Source organism: Phalacrocorax carbo, chromosome 2, assembly GCF_963921805.1.
Source record: "Phalacrocorax carbo chromosome 2, bPhaCar2.1, whole genome shotgun sequence".
Lineage (NCBI taxonomy): Eukaryota > Metazoa > Chordata > Aves > Suliformes > Phalacrocoracidae > Phalacrocorax > Phalacrocorax carbo.
In genome coordinates, this window is record NC_087514.1 from 135,050,166 (window position 1) to 135,070,801 (window position 20,636).

At 36.4% G+C, this 20,636-nt stretch overlaps 1 protein-coding gene across 3 annotated transcripts in view; it reads right to left on the reverse strand.

Annotated features, from left to right (window-relative positions):
- Positions 1–323: 323 nt before the first annotated feature.
- AHR (aryl hydrocarbon receptor) overlaps positions 324–20,636 on the reverse strand; it is a 64,387-nt gene continuing 44,074 nt past the window's right edge. For 2 of the 3 annotated variants that reach the window (XM_064441721.1, XM_064441722.1), the window contains exons 4-10: positions 19,033–19,156; positions 13,988–14,118; positions 12,880–13,082; positions 11,071–11,180; positions 9,452–9,593; positions 7,378–8,647; positions 324–3,412 (exon numbers count right to left, since the gene is read on the reverse strand). In XM_064441721.1, the coding sequence (XP_064297791.1) occupies positions 3,257–3,412; positions 7,378–8,647; positions 9,452–9,593; positions 11,071–11,180; positions 12,880–13,082; positions 13,988–14,118; positions 19,033–19,156 (2,136 nt within the window). In that variant the 3' untranslated portion in view covers positions 324–3,256. 3 annotated transcript variants of the gene reach the window in all.

Below are 20,636 nucleotides of genomic sequence, written 5' to 3' on the forward strand. Positions count from 1 at the left end.
TGCATAGGTGACTACAGTGAAACATTTGATTCAACATTACAATTGATTTAAAAAGATTATAATCCAAAGCCAGTGTGGCACACAGGAAACAGTAATGCCAGTAATTAGAAACAAACTAAAAGAATTGTCTTCTTAACTTAAAATCACTATTTATGAAATAGCAATAAACAGTAAATAGGTTACCGATGGCCAGCTACAAAATCTCAAAACAGAAAATTTTATTTTTATTAGCACCTATGCAGAAACCTATTTCTGCTGCAGCACTGTTCAACTGTGGATTTACTGTCACTAAGCAATGAATATAGAAGCCTTCCAACTGCTAATTGTGGCTTACTATTTACAAAGTTTATTTATAAACTCATTATCATGCAAGTATAAAATACTAATTCCATGGACAAATACACATTTGTTCACCACTAAATTATATACATTGTATCTGCATCTAATACTCAGAGAAGTGCAAAGTCCAGAGTGACACAAATAACAATAGTTTCGTAAACTATTAGATGACGAGCTCTCAAACGGTATCAGTAACGGTATGATAACATATCTTTTTGTATACTGCTGAAAAACATTTTTGCAGTAAAAGAACATACATTTCAGCTACATTCAAGTGATTACTTTATTACCATATATTATGTCTTACAAACTTTACTGGAGATGAGCAAGAGCGCTACAAAACCATACCTTAACGCAAGAGGTGTATTGCATGGTATGTGCAGGCATAGCAACGGAGAGACAAGAACTGGAAAGAAAAACAAGCTAAGAAAACTTGTACAAAAATGGATAGTAATACTGACTAACACTGGGTTATAACCTTTCTTATAACAGACCTGAAGGGCTAACAGAGATCCAATTTAGAAACATCTGTGCACTGTAGGTACAGTTTGGTGCAGATCAAGAGTGCGCTAATACAGTCAATGTTGTACACATAATGCACAAAATACGCTGATATGCATATAGACAACTAATTTGTTTACAGTAAGTAGGGCAGCACAGTAGTAGTACTGCATCCTTGGCACTTAGTGATAGGACAACATGTATTTGGTTTAACTAAATTCATAAACAGGATATATACTGGTCTGTAAGATGCAAAACATACATTATCCCTTTGAACCTTCCGGTTTTACAGCATTTTTCTAATTTTCAAGTTCAAATGCAAACACGATACACTAGCTAGATATGGAAGACGTTTCAGATATTGGCTTAAAACAAGACCTTCAATGAAAAAATGACAGAATCACAAATTAATTCAAATTATATTAATTAAATCTGTTACTGATGTCTTGTACTGAAAACAAAATCTGAAACGTTAAAAAAAGCAACCTTGTAATACAACGCACAATGTCTTTATGGGCTGTTCCTGAATAGTAATTGCTTCCTTAATGTCCCTTTCATATATGGTAATTTCACTTAAAAGAACTGTTGAAGTTATTAATCTGAAAAGTTGTAACTGAATTAGAAGTTTGGCCTAGCATATCATATCACACAGAACAGAAGAAAATATGCTCTTCTTCAAAGAAAGCATGTTCCAGCTATGAAAGGATTACAATTTTAAGTGATGGTCCATGTATTAAACGATATTAACAACCGTCTGGAGGGAGCCAATTTACTTTTGCCTGTTTTAAACAAACTGGTTAAATTGCCATTTTATATTATATATAAACTGTAATAAAATTGTTCTTAACATATAATGATGTAACACTTCAAAATTAACTGGTTTAAAATATTTTACAAAGACATTTTATTATATATGAACTATACAACACACAAGAGTATGAAAATTTTTGAATATATATACATTTCTGTATTTTTCACGTAGATTATTATTTTCCACCAAACATTGGTGTCTGCAATTCTAACAATCCTCTCAGATAAAACAAAAACCCAGAAAGTTTTTGTTGATGTGGTTTTTTTTCCTGAAAATAAAGCCTATTACAAGGAGAATTTCTCTAACAACCTTTTTCTTTTCCCAATTTCATATTTGCTTTTCAAATGGATCATCATACATAGAAAGAATAACCTCTCTGTACTTTGCAGTGCAATTTGCTAGTGATAAAGTTTAAACCAAAACTGACCCTTTCCCCACTATGAACATTGAAAACTGCAGTCAAAGTAAACATCAATACCAATTGCCATTGATACTTCTTTCCCCCTTACTTAAAATGCAATCCTTTTCAATATCCATTTTAATGAAAGTATTTGCATAGAGCAGCCTTGTATTATTTCTAAAGAACATTATGAGCATTTTAACACAAGATAAGGCACATGTTTTTCAGCATTAATAATCTAAAACTAATCCTGAGGATCTGCTCCTCCCCCTCAGCAAAATCTGTTTTTTTAACATACCCTGTATTACCTGAAGAAAGCAGAAAAGCAGTATAGAATAAACTGAAACTCTTCAGCTGAACTAAATTCAGAACATTAATAACTCCTGACAATAGTGTAACAAATCCACAGATAAAGAATTAAGTAATTCTCTAAACAAATTATCTTTGGGGGGGGATAGGGACAAGATACAGCACTGTAGATGTTAGATAAAAGTTCACATAATATGGATGACATTTATAGTGAGTTTTGCTAAAATAAGCTCCCATCAGAAACAAGGTAGCTAAATTGTGAGGCACTTAAGGTTGACAAGAAAAGGAGGAATGCAAGGGGTCTGTTTCATAGAAAACCTGAAGTTGCATATCATATCCTTGTATTAAGCCTTCTATTAAAGTGCTAGAAATGGAGACTTAAAACAAAAGGATTTAAATATAAAATAAGTGATTAAAGAGCTTAGTATGCATTAAAATTAAGTGCTTTTGATTCTCATTAATTCAGAGCTTTTTAATAGTTTTTAAAAAATAAAGTCTGGAAATAATCCACACGTGAAATCATCTTCCTTGTGCCATTGATGCTATTTGTAAAGTGCCAAATTATTTTCTAAACAACAAAACCATTTGCCTTATCTTATGTTGTATAGCATGACATAGTCTATAGTACATATATAATCCATACTGCAATGACACAGTCAATCTGATGGAAAACAGCACATGCATACTTTTAGTCAGAAGTTTTATTTAATTCCACCTGTTGCTCTAAAAAGCCAGGTCTTGGATTACATATCCACCTGCATATAGTGCAACCAACCTCATATTCTCAAAATGTAATTCGGCTGTTAAAGTCCGATGCTCAAAGACAGACTTATCGAGCTTTTCCTCAGAGCAGCCTGACACCCAGACAAAATCACAGATGGAGCTCTAGATCTGAATTACATAAATCCACTAGATGCCAAATCTGAGAAGGATCTGGGTTCTGTCGGATGATGAAGAGGCTGAAGATGTGTGGCAGTCTGTGCATTACTGATCACATCTAACTGAGAGGGATATGCTTCATTTACATTTCCTCCATTGAAACCATTTTGGAACTGGCAGGAAAAAAGACAATATAAATGGTTAGTATGGGAAACCGATTTATTTATAAGTTTTTAAAAAATCCTCCTAAAGACACAGATTGGATTAAATCATCTTCAAATATAACAAATAGCTTTAAAACTTTTTTTTATTAATGATGAATGATGAGAAGTTAATTGGCATTAAAGTAAGGTCTGAATCATCAGTGAAACTTACCCATGTTGAAATCAGTAGGAGTCCTACTTCTGGCTAAGTAAAGAAACAACATTATTATCTGAAGTGTTATATAGCTTCCATTTGTAGAAATTACAGTCTGACTGAGCACTCCTAACTTCCACATCCAGCTGTTACATTTTAGAAGCAACCTATTTACATATTTTCATGTCTGCAAAGGGATCCAGACTTTACAGCTCTTCCAGGAATGCACTTTCAGTCCTATTCGTAAGCTGAAGTGTACTGCATTCAATCCACAGGCTGAGCTGTCATAGGGTGGGCTTTTTTGACAAACAGTCTTCATACTGACAATGCCAAGTAAGAGCAATGAATGGCTTTCATCAGTCTTGACGTAATTTTTCACAGGATTATTTTAATCATCTGATGTAATGCTTCCTGTCATGCTATGGAAAAGTCACTTTATCTACAAAATACTCCATTCAGTCATGCAAAGAAAATACAACAAAATATTTTAAACATTTCCATCATCCCTTCGGGAGTAGCTTACATCGTAAATATTCATTCAAGGTTTGTCCTTAAAACATATATTAAGCATTCACTTGTCTATCAAAATATGCTGGGTTTTGGGAACTTTTTTCCTTCTAGGCAAACACTGAAATTTGACTAACTGTGCACAGTTCTTCTAAGTTTTTAACAAGATTATAGCCATGTGAATTATGTTTTTAATCAAAGTTGACATACTTCTAAAGACAGCTCAATAACAAACTAAGATTACTTCTGACAGAAGCAGATTATTTCAATATTCTTCATTAACGAGACAAGCACACTCATTAAAATTTCTAAGAAAGTTCTCAGCACAGAATCTAGTAATTAGCAAGGTGTTAATAAAGGAACACCGACCTTAAACAATCAAATTATCTAAGGCCTTTCTGTCCTCCAACGCTGAAAGTGCTTTTAGAGTACACTGGCTATGATCCTACTGTAATTACAAGTTAGGCAGAAGGTCGAGGCAGATGACCACAGTAGACCCTTCTGGCTTTCTAATCCCCATGTCTTTTCATGTAGAAATTGATGGGAGTTAGAAGGCTAAGGAAAAGATAGCAATTGTGGCTTGCACAGCAGCATCTGTCCTCTCTCCAGACTCCAACCACTGATAGGGATGTCAGCGTGCTAAATCCACCCACAAAGACTGCCCTACTTTGGTTTGGCTGTGTGAACGTAGGCTCAGACAGTAGTATCCTATCTTAGTCGCATCCTTACTGAAGTTACCAGTTAGCAATAATATCAAACCTTAAGTTTATTATCATAAAACAGTGATACATTCTCCCTATTTTCAATAAAGAAATGTATATTATTTGCCATCATGGCTTTGGAAGAGGTGATATTTTACAAGATTACTTCAAGTGCAGCAGCTACAGTTCTGACTTATAATTCCAATGGGTTCACATGTTTTACAGTTCTTAACTCCTCTGATACAAGACTAAATACAATCTCTGTAATATAAGCATATATTAATATAGGGTTATCTTTCCCTGGAGCAATGACATTTCTAAGTTAAAAAAAAAAAATGTTTCTACATTAAAATGTTTCTCAACATAACAACTTTGGTTTACATAGAACCTTATTTTGCCCTCAATCTATAAAAATGTTAATCAGCAAATGTGACTAGAGGTCAAAACTACATACAGTCTGATACCAGAGATGTTGGGTTTTTTTTCGTGTGATCAGTATATAGCGGTAGGGGCTGCAAAAGTCAATGCTATTTGCTGTAGGAACAAGCCGTCTCCCCCCACCCCGCACTGCACTCAGTTGGCATACGTAAGTTTTGGACCCGCAAGGACTTGGAGATAGCTATCAGCTATCTGCGATCACTCTTTGGCCAAAGGGATTGGGGGAATAATCCTTCCTTATCTCATCAAGAAGCATGCTCCTCTTTTAAGCTCATTTATACAAATGTTCAGCAGTTCTCTTTAGAGGTAAACAGGAGCTAATATGAGCAAGGGTAACATCAGCTCTGCACCAGGCTTCTGCTTATGCAAGGCTATCCAGATCCGCACAGCACGGGTATACAACATCAAGAGGGGATGAATTTGCCTCTGAACAACTTAAGTAAGGATAACTTTTCACAAAGTGGCCGTTGTTCATTTTTTATGACAAACAAGCTAAACACATTATTATTATTGCGGCATAGCGTTCTAGTAAGTATGAAGTAATAGACGTTCATTTATTGCTTTCAGGGATGCTGACTTAGTCATTAAACTTTCTACAGGTAGATGAGAAGGCAAGCAAGAAAATAACAAAAAGTGGCATAACAAAAATGATTCAGGCAGCAAACAACAAAATAATCTACAAAATTCATTAATTTGAAACCAACCATTAAAAGGAAAGAAATGGAATTGCTTACGTGCTGGCTGTTCGAAACCGATGCACTACACCAGTACAGTTTTTGTGAAAAGAACAATTCTATAATACAAGGGTGAACTCGGATCACCCTGGAACTGCTTTGCAACCCTATTATCAAGCACTGTGAAGGACTAATAACACTGACCACAGCCAGGCAACATACAGCTTGCGCGTTGCAGTCTGCCAAAGTCAGTTTATGCTACTACAATCATTTTGCCGGACTGCCTATATTTTAGCTAAATTTCTGTAACTCTGCAATTATATGTTTTCTACTAGTAATGATATTTTTTCTACTAGTAAAACAGTTTTAAAAAGGATATGTTTTGTATTTTTATTAAGCATACTGAAAAACTGCGTATGTTCTACTTGCATTCCTCTGTCTTGTGTAGGTTAAATGCAAGTTAACACTTTAATTCTGTAAACGCTTATGCACATGCATAAGCATTTGTAGGATCAGTACTTCAGAACATTAACTCATGAGGTCAAAAGGAAAAAAAAAAAGAATTATGTCTCTGTACTTGAGCAGCATTAACAGAAATAAATGGTACAATGTAAAGTACTTCAACAAAGGTTATTCAGAATCAGGAACTGCCTTAAAAATATAATTTTTTTTTATTTCTAAGTTAATTTTACCTATGAAGAACTGTGCTTAAGACTGTAGTCTGTGCTACAGCCAGACTCCTATCTTCTATGGCTTTTATTGTGCATTCTCCTTAGCACAATGTGAAAAAGGTCCAACTTATCTACTATGGGTATAACTTTTTCCCGCGCTTTTGTCCTCGGCAGACAATTTAGACAGCAGCTTGGGGAACAAGCTGACTTTCACTTATAGCAAAATATAAACATATTTTTTCAGTATCATTGTATGTAGAAATGCAGTGTTTCATGCTATTTGCCTGATATTATAATCTCATACTTTAAGCAATCCTAAAATCATTGACGAATCTGAGTAGCCAGATAACACTTATATTTTAAAGCCAAGATATTTTTCTTGATCCTTACAACATATTTAATGAAAATGAATGTGCCAGACAATATTACTGATGTCATTTCACACCTCTAAAAAAGGTATATAAGTAAATTCCAAGCTTTTGAGCAATCTGTTTTTCCTTTGCTCCTACTGGGAAAATTACTGGTAGGTACAACAGACTAGTTCACTCAGTCTTACTTTAATACCGCCAGAGAGAGCTACCAGGATGTGGATACGTGTACATAAAAACTTGATCAAATGCAACTCTCTCCAATCTAATGAACAAATAAAGTAAGGACATTCACACACTGCTAAGCCATCAGTTTCAAACTCAGTGATTCAATTAGGACAGACACTGCATCCTGGTAGCCACCCAGAACAATAAAAAGATGATTAAAAATGCAAGCAATGTAGCAATGCTGTTTACTTTACCTTGTTCAACAGCGTTTGTTGACTTGGCATCATAGGATCATATTGCATTTGATCCACGCAGCTGGGCTGTGCTTCTTGGGTGCACTGGTACATAGAAACAGCTCCTGCATAGCATGTTTGAGGAGTTAGCATAACCGACTCAGAGTTTATCCCACACTCATGATTTTCAGGGACTTGCTGCAAACAACTGAGAAAATCCTCCAAGTTGGAAGAAGCAGAATAGGTTGATCTGTCAAAACCTGCTACAGGGAAATCCATTTGAGCAAAATTAGAAAGCTGTGGCATCATTCCGGTGGGTTGCTTGTAAGGCATAAACTCTTGCCTACATGCATAAGGGGAAGAGTTTGCTTCTGATTTGTAAGAGAACTCAGATGTAGTGGCATGCATGCCAGGGAATACATATTGCTGGGGCTGCTGCTGTGAGCAGCTAAGAGGCATGCTGGTGCCAGAGCTCCAATTTGTGAACATCCCATTGACTTGCATGTGTTTCATCTTTTGACAGAGCTGCTGCTGCTGCTGCTGCTGCTGCTGCTCCATGAGCTGATTCTGGTGCTGATGAAGTTGATGTGGATCTAACTCTTGCTGTACCAAGCAACCTTCATTCTGGACCAGGGGCTGCTGCTGGTTACAGCCTGAATATAAGAAGTCAGACTTATTTAAGGAATCCTGAACGTAAGTCAAGATTTCATCAGTTATGTCTATGTCCCCAATATCATCCATACCAGATAATTCAGTTTTAAAAAACTCCTCATCCTGCTGAATGCACTTTAGATCTTCAAAGTCAATACCCAGATTTTTCATGATGCTGTACAAATCGCTGGTTTTGTTATCTTGGAAGAGTGCTGCACTGTCTTCAGGAAGTGGAATAGTACTGTCCTGGGAACACTCCATTAGCTCCCGTTTGAGAATGTTGTGATTTCCAGCAGGTAGGAGATCATCCGTCCAGCTGCTGCTACCACCACCACCCAGCTCATCCCTGCTGTCTGCAAAGAAGTTCCGCTCAAAGGAAAGTTTATGTGATGCTGGAGGGCAGAGATACACAGACTCATCTTGCCTTAACATGGCACCTAGGAGGGAGTTTGGATCCACGGAATCATTTGGTAGCGTTGCTTTGGCTCCTTTCCCCGTCGTGCTTTTATTCTTCAGCTGAGTGGGATCCATAAGGCTTGACATAGGGAAAGATACCTCGTATAACACAGCCTCACCAGTGGCGAACATGAAGGGCAACTTCATGTTACGCTTCCGTAGATGTTCTGCCCCTTCTTCATCTCTAAAAAGAAATCAGATATATAGCATAATACTGCAGTACTGAACAGTTGCTGTAATCTTTTTGCCCCCTGGAATTAATATTTAAAAAAATGAACTATTCTATTTGTAGGTATTTTTCAAATTCCTAGCTATTCCAGCTCAACTTGGCTGAGTTAAAAGAAGAGGCAGATTATAAAATAAGGAGCTTATGACTGTAATACCACCTTTACATATTACATTTGTAATTAAATCTAGATAGCGTACAACGTTGTCTGTGCATTATGAGTAGAAATGAAAATAAGTGGGCTTTGTTCCATGCATTACTTTTTTTCTTGTCATAGCAATACTTCAATACCGAAGTATCTCTTTTTCTCCATTTCACAGACTCCTTAGCAAAAATTATTTAATCTGTATGATAATGCTGAATTCCATGTTATGTAGAATTTATTTCAGCACCATAAAGGACTTAATTTCTTTATGCTATCTGTTGCTTCTTCTACAGAACTGCAGTTGGATTTCTTCGTTTTTGCTAACAGGGACACTGAATTAAAAATAGGTTGGATGGAATAACTTGGTGCTTGTACCACCGCTCTTATTCTTTGTATCACATCAAAATGTCTACAGTTTTACACATAAAGGACTATGCCACATAAATATTGAAATACCATAATTCTTTTCAATGTTTGTGTGCAAGAAAGAGGTTTTCTTTCTGGAGTTCAGGATTTAAAGGGAGTTTATTTAAAAATAAAGAATTCCTTTCTGAATGTAAAGAAGCTCAAAAGTTTTCAGTTTCTGAAGTATACTGCTTTACGCAATGATGACTTACGTGAGAGGTCTTTGCGTGGCAATGATGTAATCTGGTCTTCCATTTTTGTAGACAAGACGTGCATTTGCCTGTACCCAGGCCCATCGATTTTCTTTGGTTAGAAGCCTAAATACAGTCATTCCACTCTCACCTGTCTTCATCACTAGAGTTAAAGAGTAAGCATACTGTTTACTGTCCAATGAACAAAAAGAGGAAAATCTGGCATGACATGAAAGTAATGCCATTTGTAGAGCAATTTTACAAATCTCTCGTCCTCAATTACCCATTTCTGTGTGGCACTGATGTATTCCTTGTGAAACGGGATGATCAATCACTTTAAGATGTCTGCTTTAATTTACTGCTAAAATAAAAGCCAGAACTGCAAGCAATTGTAAGATACCCACTACAGTCTGGCAACATCCTATATGGAGTTTCATCCATTACGTCTGCAATAACTAGAACATGTAAATAACAAAAGCCCAAGTCTCTTTTACATCTGAAAAGTGACTATTACTTAAGAAATTAGAAAACACATGAGCTCTGAATCCAGTTCTTTCACATTTTGACTGTTAATGCAGAGGTACTTCAAAATCCATTATTTTGCACTCCTATCACTTCACTAGCAATGCTTGATAAACATACTACATTTTGCTGCATATTGCTGAAAACACTGCACTTCTAGACAGAAAAAATTAAATACAAAAACATTAGGAAAGTTTAAGAATCCTAACCAAAAATAATCTTTGCTACAGGACTTCTTTCTTTATCTTAGCATCAGAAATGGAGCAAAATCAGTTATAAGACAAAGTTTTAAACCAAAATTTCAAGCCAAAGTTTCATCCCATTCTATACTGGAAAAATTTTCTTTCTAATCCTTACCAAACAAATAAAACCCTTGATAGGCAACAGCGACCAAGCCATACCTGAAACAGAAAACCTGCTTAATATAGGTTGAGAGCTAACGTACTAAGGGTGGGTATTTAATTGTATATAAGGGGACAAATGAACAAACAGTTTTTCAAGAGAAGTCATCAGAAAAGAAGCAGCACCAAAATATCCTGAAGATGTTTCTGTAACTTCCATAGACAAATATGTTACAGCTAACAAAAAAGTAAATAAAGAAGTCCACTAAATAGTTACATACCAGAGAGCTGACACTTATTTCCTTAGCTCAAAAAATTATACTTCTCTCCTTAAGTTGTTACTTAAACCAAATCTAGCTGCCAAGAATCAAAACCAGAAACGTACAGGACACCGCCGTGCTAAATCAGAGATTAATTTCTGTTAAAATTCTTACACTGATATCAAAAGAAAATGCTTTAACTTCCTAACAGGAAGGCTATCTTTGAAATAGTCCCTTTGCCCAGAGGAAGTTGTTGAAATAGCAGAAGTTGGGTTGAACAGAGAAGGAAGTGAGAAGAGCAAGATGTGACAGAGACTGGAATATATAACCTAAAAGGGTCTAGATAGAAATACTAAATATTTCTTTGTCCAGCATGAATTTTTATAGGGAGGGAAAGATCAAATGAAATAAATAGTGTTTATTTTGTTAATGAACACTTTTTTTTCTTTAGTATTTTTTCAGTACAAATATAATCCATGCTTTGATTTTTCAGCCTCTCTCAGGGAATGAAGCTTACTTCGGACATGATTTTCAGCACAATAAAGCATATCAGCTGCATGAACAAACTGGTATCCTGTTCCTCTCATACAGAGCTCTGCTTCAGTGTACCCCAGGACAATCTTTCCTCTGGAAGGTAAAAACAAAAAATTACAACACTGCTGATGAACAAACTCACAGAACAAATAGCAAGCAAGTTAATTATAGCTAGAACATTTCATTCGTAAATGCTAACTACGTTTTGTTGCGATATCAATTGTATGTGGAAGGATGACAGTTCTAACCAAAAAAATACAGTTAACAAATCATAATATTTTTACTAGTCACCCAAGTTGCCTTCAGTGTCTAGGAACAGCTTCACAAAACTATTAGATCATTTTAAAAAAAGAATATGTCTACAGTTCACCTGAACTCTTAATTCCATACTTCTGATCATATTCACTTACAGCAGGCAGCTCCCATTTGTTGCAATGAAAGACACTGCCTCACCCTATTTCATAGCATTTACCTATAGGTGCTCACATGTAGAATTAAGTAGAGCTTTTACTTTCGTTATCTAAAATTTCTTGCCTAAATTAGTATTTTTGGTAGCTTAAAATTCAGAACAGGGCACATCTCAGAACGACATCCCTTTTGCTATTGAGTGGTTTGGGATGTCCAGGTTTGCATTTAAGCTTTCCAAGATACACCGCAGAGGAGTACTGGAAACAGAGTCATGTTTGACCCTGCAGCTAAGGTTACTTTACTAGAGGTCAGGGAGATGAAGAACTTAACAGCATTTGTGTGAGCGCTATGAGACACTTGATAGAATGAAATAGTCAAAAAGAGACTGAAAGGGAGTTTTGCACAAAGAAATTGAGATCCAAAGATGGGGGGGTAAGGAAAAAGTAGGGATGGGGAACGATGTATGCAAAAGTGTGAAACGTGACAAAAATCGAAGGCTTCAAGAGATGCATAATGAAAAAAAAAATCATGTAGGGGAAAGAAAAGTCTGTGTTAACATTTTGTTAACTTTTACCGTTATCAGTTTATAGAACTAAAGAAAACCATTTTGGTTTATCAATAGACAGAATACCAGGTAATTTCACTCTACATTATTCTATAAGTAAGCATGGAAATCCATATGGGAGATTCCACTGAAAACAAGGCTGAAAGCATTATCAGTCAAAAATAGAAGGGAGGGGAGAAGGGAGGAAGGAGACCAGACGCTTTTCTTTTGGTAAAGAAGCATCTTAATGGGCTTCTTGCCATGTTGATCCATAGTTACGTTATGTTGATCTTGTAATGTAATAGTGTTTCCAGTTTTTATATAGGGAAAAGAATGGTTTTGGAAATGGGTAAAAACCATAGTATGAAAAAGGACTTAATTTGTTTATTTTGAAGTAAATAACATTTCTGTTTTATTTTACATCTATTTGAGCTGAAGGAGAAAACATGCATGTAGACCAAAATGAAACACTTGTTCTATCAGTTCTAACCCCAAATTTCAACCAGATTTAAACATTAAACTTTCTTCTTCGCTAATTCATTAGTATTCTGTCTTTTGGGGGCCTTGTTATGGGGTTTGTTTTTTTGGGGGGTGGGGTGGGGTAGGGGTTATTTTTTAATGATTGAGATACAGAAAGCAATATGCTCTTTCAAGGAAGTACACTATGACAATCCCATTTCTCATTACTTACTGGCTAGGTTGAAGAGAAAAATCCTGACACTTCCTAAACAATCATCAGTATTGACTGAAAAAGTAGCCAGCTTTACATTTCAAAGACATAATTGAAACCTATCTCATCAGCAAATTATCAGAGTATTATGCAGAATAATTTACACCTACTTTGCATCACAGCCAGTAGGCGTGAAATCCAGTTTGTGTTTAGTTCTGAATATGAAGTTTTTGGTTCGTATCTCAAGGATAGATGGTGGCTGCAGGGGAGTAGCTACTGCAAACAGAGCAAGCTGAGGAGACAAAGTAGCACCATCCTTCCCTTTCTTGTTTTGTCCATGGAGAAACTTTAATCGTCCTTGAAAATTCATAGCCTTAGGATGAGGAAAAAAGTAATTGTTATATGTTGGAGATATTTAAGAGTAAGGTATTTCTGTTATGATGTAAAACACATTTATTTGAGACCCATCAGATACAAGCTTTGTAGCACGGCATACACAAAAGTTAGCTAACAAGTACAGGATACTGTTGTTACACCCCTGAGCATGTCACTTCAAGATCTACTAATAAACTCACTGGAAAAAGAACTAATGGGAAGGTTGCTTTGTAAAAACAAAACGAAAAAAAAAAACCAAACAAAAAAACCAAAACAAACAAATATGTAATAGCAAATACCAACTGGATCTTCTAATATTCTAATGAACATGGCATTACACATACATACAATTAACATAATATTTCTCTCGCTTTTGTCAGTCATTTAGTATAAAGTATGCAAATACGTACAATTGCAAAAGCCGATCTAAACAATTTTATTTGTAAGAAGTCACTTAGTGGGTGATAAACCCATAATTCTTTTAAAATCCATAGCATTGACAAACAAAAAAATGTATTAAAAAGAGCAAGCACAGGTTTTCCCAAGTAAGGGAAAACTATGGTTCTGTTATTATGGCTCATTGCATCTCAAGATACCCAACAGAAAATAATCTTTGTAATGCTTTTTCATCTGCAGATCACACAGTACTTTACAAAAGCAGATGCTTATTTGTATTTCACTACGGAAATTGAGCCATGAGAAATGAGAGAACCTGCACCTGATTGTAACAACATGTCGAACAGGACACATTCAGTGCCACTAACTGAAACGTACTTGAATCAAGTAGCTCAGATGTCAATGGAGACTTAACACATAGAGTAAGTTGCTTTACATATTGTAAGCATAATGCAGATTTCCAACCTGCAAGCATGTGTGGAGGCTTTTACATAACTACATACTCACCAGGAACCCAGATGAATTATCCAGTAGGCATCGTAACCTGCAGATGAAATTCCTTTCCATAAAGGAAGAATTCTCTGGAGGAAGTTGGTCTGGGTTATAATAGGTTGCTGGCTGTGAAAATCCATTATCTCCTACAGGAAAGGATTATTTAAAAGAATTATTTTTAGAAGAACACCTAGTAAAGTCTATCTATAACAAATCACCTTCCGTCTCATAAACAAAGCATTAGGTCATGACCTGACCAAGAACAATGTAAACTGGAAACATCCTCAGAACCTATACTGATTATAACTCTAGATTAAATATCAGTTCTTCTGATGGGATTATGTTTTACAGGCTATGGTATTTGAAAGCAGCACGCAATATTTTTTTAAGTGGTGTTTTTTGGTGTTTTGCATTTTTATTTGTTGGGTTTTTTAATTTATTCATTATGTTTGTAAACAAACTAGATTCTGAATCAGTTGCAGAGAGCAGAGTTCTCAGCAGAGAGCACACCCACATTTCTGCAATGGCAGGATCTGCAAGAGGCATAGTAACTATAGGAACTGAGTATTCAAAAGCTCAGCGGATGGTATAAAACTGTGAAACTGCTACTTTCCAAGACAGCCACGTGAAAGCTGTAGCAATAAATAAAAAGAAGCATCTTTAGGGAACTACCACAATGAATCAATGTGATGAATTCTCTAATGGATGCAAAACAAACTCCTACTAAATAGTGAAAATATTTCTGGGCTGTGCTGATCAAGAAATCACGATAGTTACCTCTCCACAGGAACCTGGAGCACTTGTGTTTTGTGGGGTTTGTTTGGTTTTTTGGAAAAAATGAAAAAACAAAAACCCCCAACAACTCAAAAAATCTAGGATAACAACATGATATTCTTCTGCCACTTCAGAACAAGCTTTTGATGCTAAGTGGCATTTAGAAAACAGACTTAAACATTTGGTATATGAAGTAAAAACAGAAGGTAAATCAATAAACTTCTGATAGAATACATATGTTCCACATGAGACTACATATACAGAGATACCAGAGCATGTCTGCTCACAGCAAATTTAGCAAAGCGATCTTGTTTGTAATACATATAAAAAACCAAACACTGGTCATTGCCTAGGAATTCATCTATGCAGATAATTAAGAAAAAAAGTGTAAAATGCTTTTTTAGAGTGCTAAATACTTCAATTTTTTAAAAAACAGTCCATATACTCTGATTACCATGTACGGACAAAAGAAGAATACAGATTTTAAGAAAGAATCCATATTGACCTTACAGACTTGGAGATCAAGTCAGGGAGAGCATGTCACTTAATCACACACCACATTATGTTCTCTGGAACATAACTGTCTCTTGGACAGCTGGAAAAACTTACAGACAGGCTAGGTGGTTTTTACAATGGCAAATCAAAGCTAAAGGAAAACAAATCATGACCAAAAGCCAGTTCAGTTTAATCTCCTATTAATTCAAGGGACTGAACTAGAGTCAAATGAGATTGCTGATGGCTCACCAAGAGGCCTTGCAAACTGAGGCCGTGTAAATCCAACAAGAATGCCAAGTAATCCAGCTTTTTTGATAAATCAGGAGAGACCTTTTTATCTTAAAAGAACTGCTATACAAGGTCAATTTTTGCTGAACAAACGCTAAGGTATGGAGAAAAAGGGCCCTATCTGATCATGTGTATGAAAAGGGATAATCTGAAATTACAGCCATCTGCAGAACTGTGTATTGGCCAAAGCCACCATTATGAGCTTATCCCACAGGTACAAAAACTCAGATACTCGTAGTCCAAGATAGTTACCACCTAACTTTGATATTAGAAAATAACAAGTTCCAACACTGGTTGTATGGCTGGTTCTCAACAGACAAACGCAAACTTCCTTCCTTACTTCCTATTGCTGTAGATTTTTTTTAAATTGCCGGTGAGAATTTTCAACACTTCTGAGGCAGTACTTTTCCAAGAGGTGCTGAAACAAATTAGATGCTCCCAGAAGAAGCAATTATTATGAAGGGCAAAGAAACAGCTTGCAAATCCCAACTCATCTTTCAAAAACAGTCTCCAACATCCTTGAGAATCCCTGCATATACATTACTCTAGGCCCCCTCAAAATGGTTATATATGATATATACATATATACATAATATGTACATATATACAATGAATATATCAACATTCATGTTTTCCAAGTATCAGCACCAAGGAAGCCACTAAAATACTTCCCCCCCTTCCAAGGTGATCCCAATATTTGTGTTCCTTTTCTATTCCCACAACTTTTTTCCTGCAAGACCAACTACTACTGAGAAAGGTGCCAGCTAGTGAGGCTGAAAGAAAATTGGCATCAGAAGTTGGTTACTGTCAGAAGAACAGCTGACTGGAAGAGCTGCTGGCCAGGCAGGAGTGAACTGAGAGCGCTGGGTAGTTTACAGTGCCTTAAAGGTCTTGTGCATGTTTATTCAGTCAATTCTTTCATGGAGATTAATGAGACTATGGGCACCTTCTTGGAGGCGATGTAGGGAAAGATTTTAATCATCGGTGGGAGGCTCCTCGAAGGGCTCTGATTAAGTCCTCCAACTCAGGTAACTCTTGTGGCTGAGGAGTGCCTACGGAGTGTAGCTCTAGTATCCAGTAAGCCGTGCAAGGCTTTCTGCTGGCACCCTTGGCACTGGCAGGCACGCCCCTCAGTATTTCTGCCAATGGAGCAACTCAGTGTTATTCTTTTAGTAAATACAGCACTGGAATTTGAATGCAGGCATCTCTTCTGGGTTCCCTCAAGTGTCTGTCAACTTCCTAGTAAAACAGGCAGCTCCCAAGAGTCAACAAGGCTTTGGTGGAAGAAGCAACACAGTCTGTAGCTTGCAAGAGGAGGAAAACAGAACTCAAAACAGGAGGGAATGGGCTTCAAGGCCAAGCCTCCTACATTTGTGAAAGGAATACTGCTGCACTTCTCAGGTAGACAGGAGGCAGAGAGGTTTTAGTGCCAGGACCTTGGAGAAGTGACTCACTGTCAGAAGGCAAAGAGTCTTACAGAGTGTCTGCAATCCTTGGAGCAAAATTACCACTTAACACTATAGAGGGTAGAACCCATATCCCTCATGAAGTTCACATTGAGGCTCACTGACACCACGGAGCAATGTGCAGAGCATGCTGTGCACTAAGTCCTTTTTCTTTCTCTTTCAGCTCAAGACCATATATGGTTGCTTAGCAAGCGAAATTTGAAAGTTAACCCAAACTTGAGGCTGCAAAACAGATATTTGGGACTGAAAAAAATCAGAATTTTGCAAACTTCTCTGGGAATATGACAGGGCTAAGAGGATTGTCTGGGAGGCACAGTAAACAGCTGAGGAGACCAGTGGTCTAGGGGCATACCAGAGTATTGAGTGAGAAGCAACCCATCCAGGCTAACTGAAGCATTTTCCTTTGTTATAAATCTGAATTCAGTTTAAAAAGCCTCAATGTCCAAACATTTTATGCTACTTGAGGCCCCAAAATAATTAGCAGGTTCTAGTAAGCTAGGAACACAAGGTACAAAACAAATGATTGTTTGTATCCTGCTCAGCACTTCTGTCATTCAGTGAAACCTGATGCCAAGTCAACCTGGCATTGTACTTTTCAAACGCAACCTTTTGTAAATTCATATGCACTTGCTCAAGCGCTGCAGATGCCATTTAATTCTGAAGCAAACAGTAAGCTACCACATAAAAACCTGGTTTCTGACTGCCGGCAGCTGGTTGCTATACCAAATTGTAGTATTAACTAGTTCTGTAGCATGTTTTCAACTGGGTTGTGTAGATTGATCCATAGATGATATAACAATGTTGACCACTAAATGAAAAATTGAAACATACTGAGCTGGGAGCCAAACAAATAAATAACATTTGCTGCTCTTTATTTCTCTATCAAGTCATAGCATTTCTGTACTGTAAAATATTAAATGGGAAACTGTTAGAGGTTTTTAATCAAGTTGCTTTATGAGTGATAGATTTATTAAAATGTAATATGGACTTTTCTGGATTAAAAAAAACTATAACCAAGTAACTTAGAGTAACACAGAGCTACATATTTAAACTCTTGTGCAAAACGGATCATTACAGTTTTCTTAACAGATATGTCATTACTATCAGGCAGGCATATGTTTCCCAAATTACACGTAACTATCTGTACCAACACATCCCAGTTCCAATATGGAAACAATGTGTTTCTCAATATAGCAGGTCACTTCAGCACCAGTCAATAACATGACAATCTGATGTCTAACAAGGATACTATTCGGTCTTAAAGGCTCATCTATTTAATCCTTTACTCTTCTTCCCCTTTTACCGTCAACAGAAGTACTGCTCTGTGTGGCAGCCTGCATATAACACTGGCAGATGTGGAAGAGTAAAACTCTTCCACGACAGGAATGCACTATTCCCTATATTAACACTGTAACAAACACATTCTTAGTCACAGAACGGGTCTACCAGACCGAAGAGCTTAAAGAAGCTGCTGTACGCAATTGCCTGCTGGCCTTACAATGCCAATAAATTTGATGTTGTGATCTGTAACTAGGAGTAGCAGGTGAAAAGAGAGGTAGTTACTTCAAAGAAATCTCTTCCTCACTCAGCGATTAAAGACAAGCCGTATAATTGAGGGTGAACAGAGACAACCCAAACTTCTTTGTGTCTTGTGTCACAAAAAACCCCCAACTGTCCACTCCCAACTGCCCAGTTTGCAACACAAACATGCAGGATTACCTGCTCTGCTATTTACCACAGGACTACTGATCAGACAAGCGAGACATTCAGTCTTTTATGCTCGAAATGAAAGTCTTCCAATTTAAAGCAAAATCAGTAATTTAGTGGGGCTATGCTATGAACAGCAGTGCTTATCTGAACTGGAAAAAAAAAGTAATTCCCACTGTTGGCTAAACATAGCCATAAAATTAAATTAAGTTTAAAATATGCTATTTCCTCCTTTGTTCATGTAAAGGAATCTAAACTTTTTTACATACACAAATTTAAAAACCCCCAACTAATAAGACAGGCAAATGCATAAGTCAGCTGCTTTCTTACCTTGTACACTTGGTCCAGAATCTGCAGACTGGGCAGGATTTAATGCCCAGTGTAGCTGTCGTTGAAACTCAGGTCTGTCTTCTGTGTGGATCAATTCAAATACACTCTGGTGTATAATATCAGACTACGTACAAAAAGGAAAAAGGAGGGAAAGAGAATAAGAAACTTATATGACAAAATGATATAAATTGTCTGGTTGACAGGACTGCTATGGATCATGCAAAGTCCATTTTGCTCAGGGATAAACACATACATCTGCATGCACATAGTAAAGTTTTGCGAAACAACATTTAGCAGCACAAAGAAGAATTCAGTCACACCCATGACTGCAAACATGAGAAATAATAATAAAAATATATTACCTTAGAAAAAAATAACATTATGTCAAGTATTTCTTTACCTGCTTTTATCTAAGCAAGCCTGGAACTGTTATGCTTAGGTTTTGTTTAAATAATTTAATTTTACATACTGGCAAATAAAGTACTTGCCAACTGTTTCTTGGACCTGACCCATTGTAGGAGCTACAGGATTACAAAAGCAGCTAAACACCCTGAACCAAACAACTTCCAAAACTAAGCCAAGTAGATTATGAACATTGGTTTTGTTTGCCTGAAAGCTTTGTCACTCCTTAAAGATGCATTAAAATCTGTAATTATTAAGCTCTCATATCACCACCAATTGCCTGGTTAGGAATGTGATCTAAACAGCACAGCTACAACAGCCAGGATCAGTGGTTCAAAGGAATCAAGGGGAAAAAAAACCAACAAAAATATTCATGAAAAGCCTCAGTCAACTGAGATGCGTTAAATTGCCCATTTTCTACATGGGTCAAAAAACCAATCATTATATAAACCAAAAATATTTAAAATAAAACATAGATCTAAAGAAATTAAGAGGAGCTGGCAAAAGCAGAAGCCTAGCCCAAATTTTGCTTTGATTAATTTCTTAAAAGAATCAGTATTTTCCAGAACAAATTCCCAGAAATGCTAATTTTTTTGTAACTTTAAGACTCACTTTATACCCCTGAGTTATCTGCATTGCTATACAAATTTTATGCCCAATTTGTCTTCCAAGCATTCTATCCCCAACACCAAAAGACTCTGTAACCCAGGAATAGTAATTCTGTTTTGTCTGGAATATTTTCTTTTACACAAATATTCCCCAATCTCTTATCGGCTCACTAAAATTGCAGACCAAGCAAGAGTTTCTCCCGACTTTTAGACAGCAACTGAATCTATCATCATCCAGTACCCAAAGATATAAATTGATAACTCTAACTAAACTTCTAGCATCTTAATATAAATTAATCCCAGCAGTTCTCTATGGAAGGCATCGTGTGCCCACTGGGTCTTGGTCTTTTCTACATTAGGACCTAACTTGCAAGCCCAAGGAATGATCTGCAACATAAACTGTAAATAACAAATGCTCATTTTGAAATAAATAAGTAAATAAAGTCAATATGAACAAGAGAACATTAAAATTCTAAAAATACTAAAATCACTCAGTTGATACTTAAAACCTCAAGGCATATGGACTTAATTTTGTATGAAAGGTTTCTATTAAAGTAATTACCTTCCCATTGAATTACGTCTCACTCAGCATCA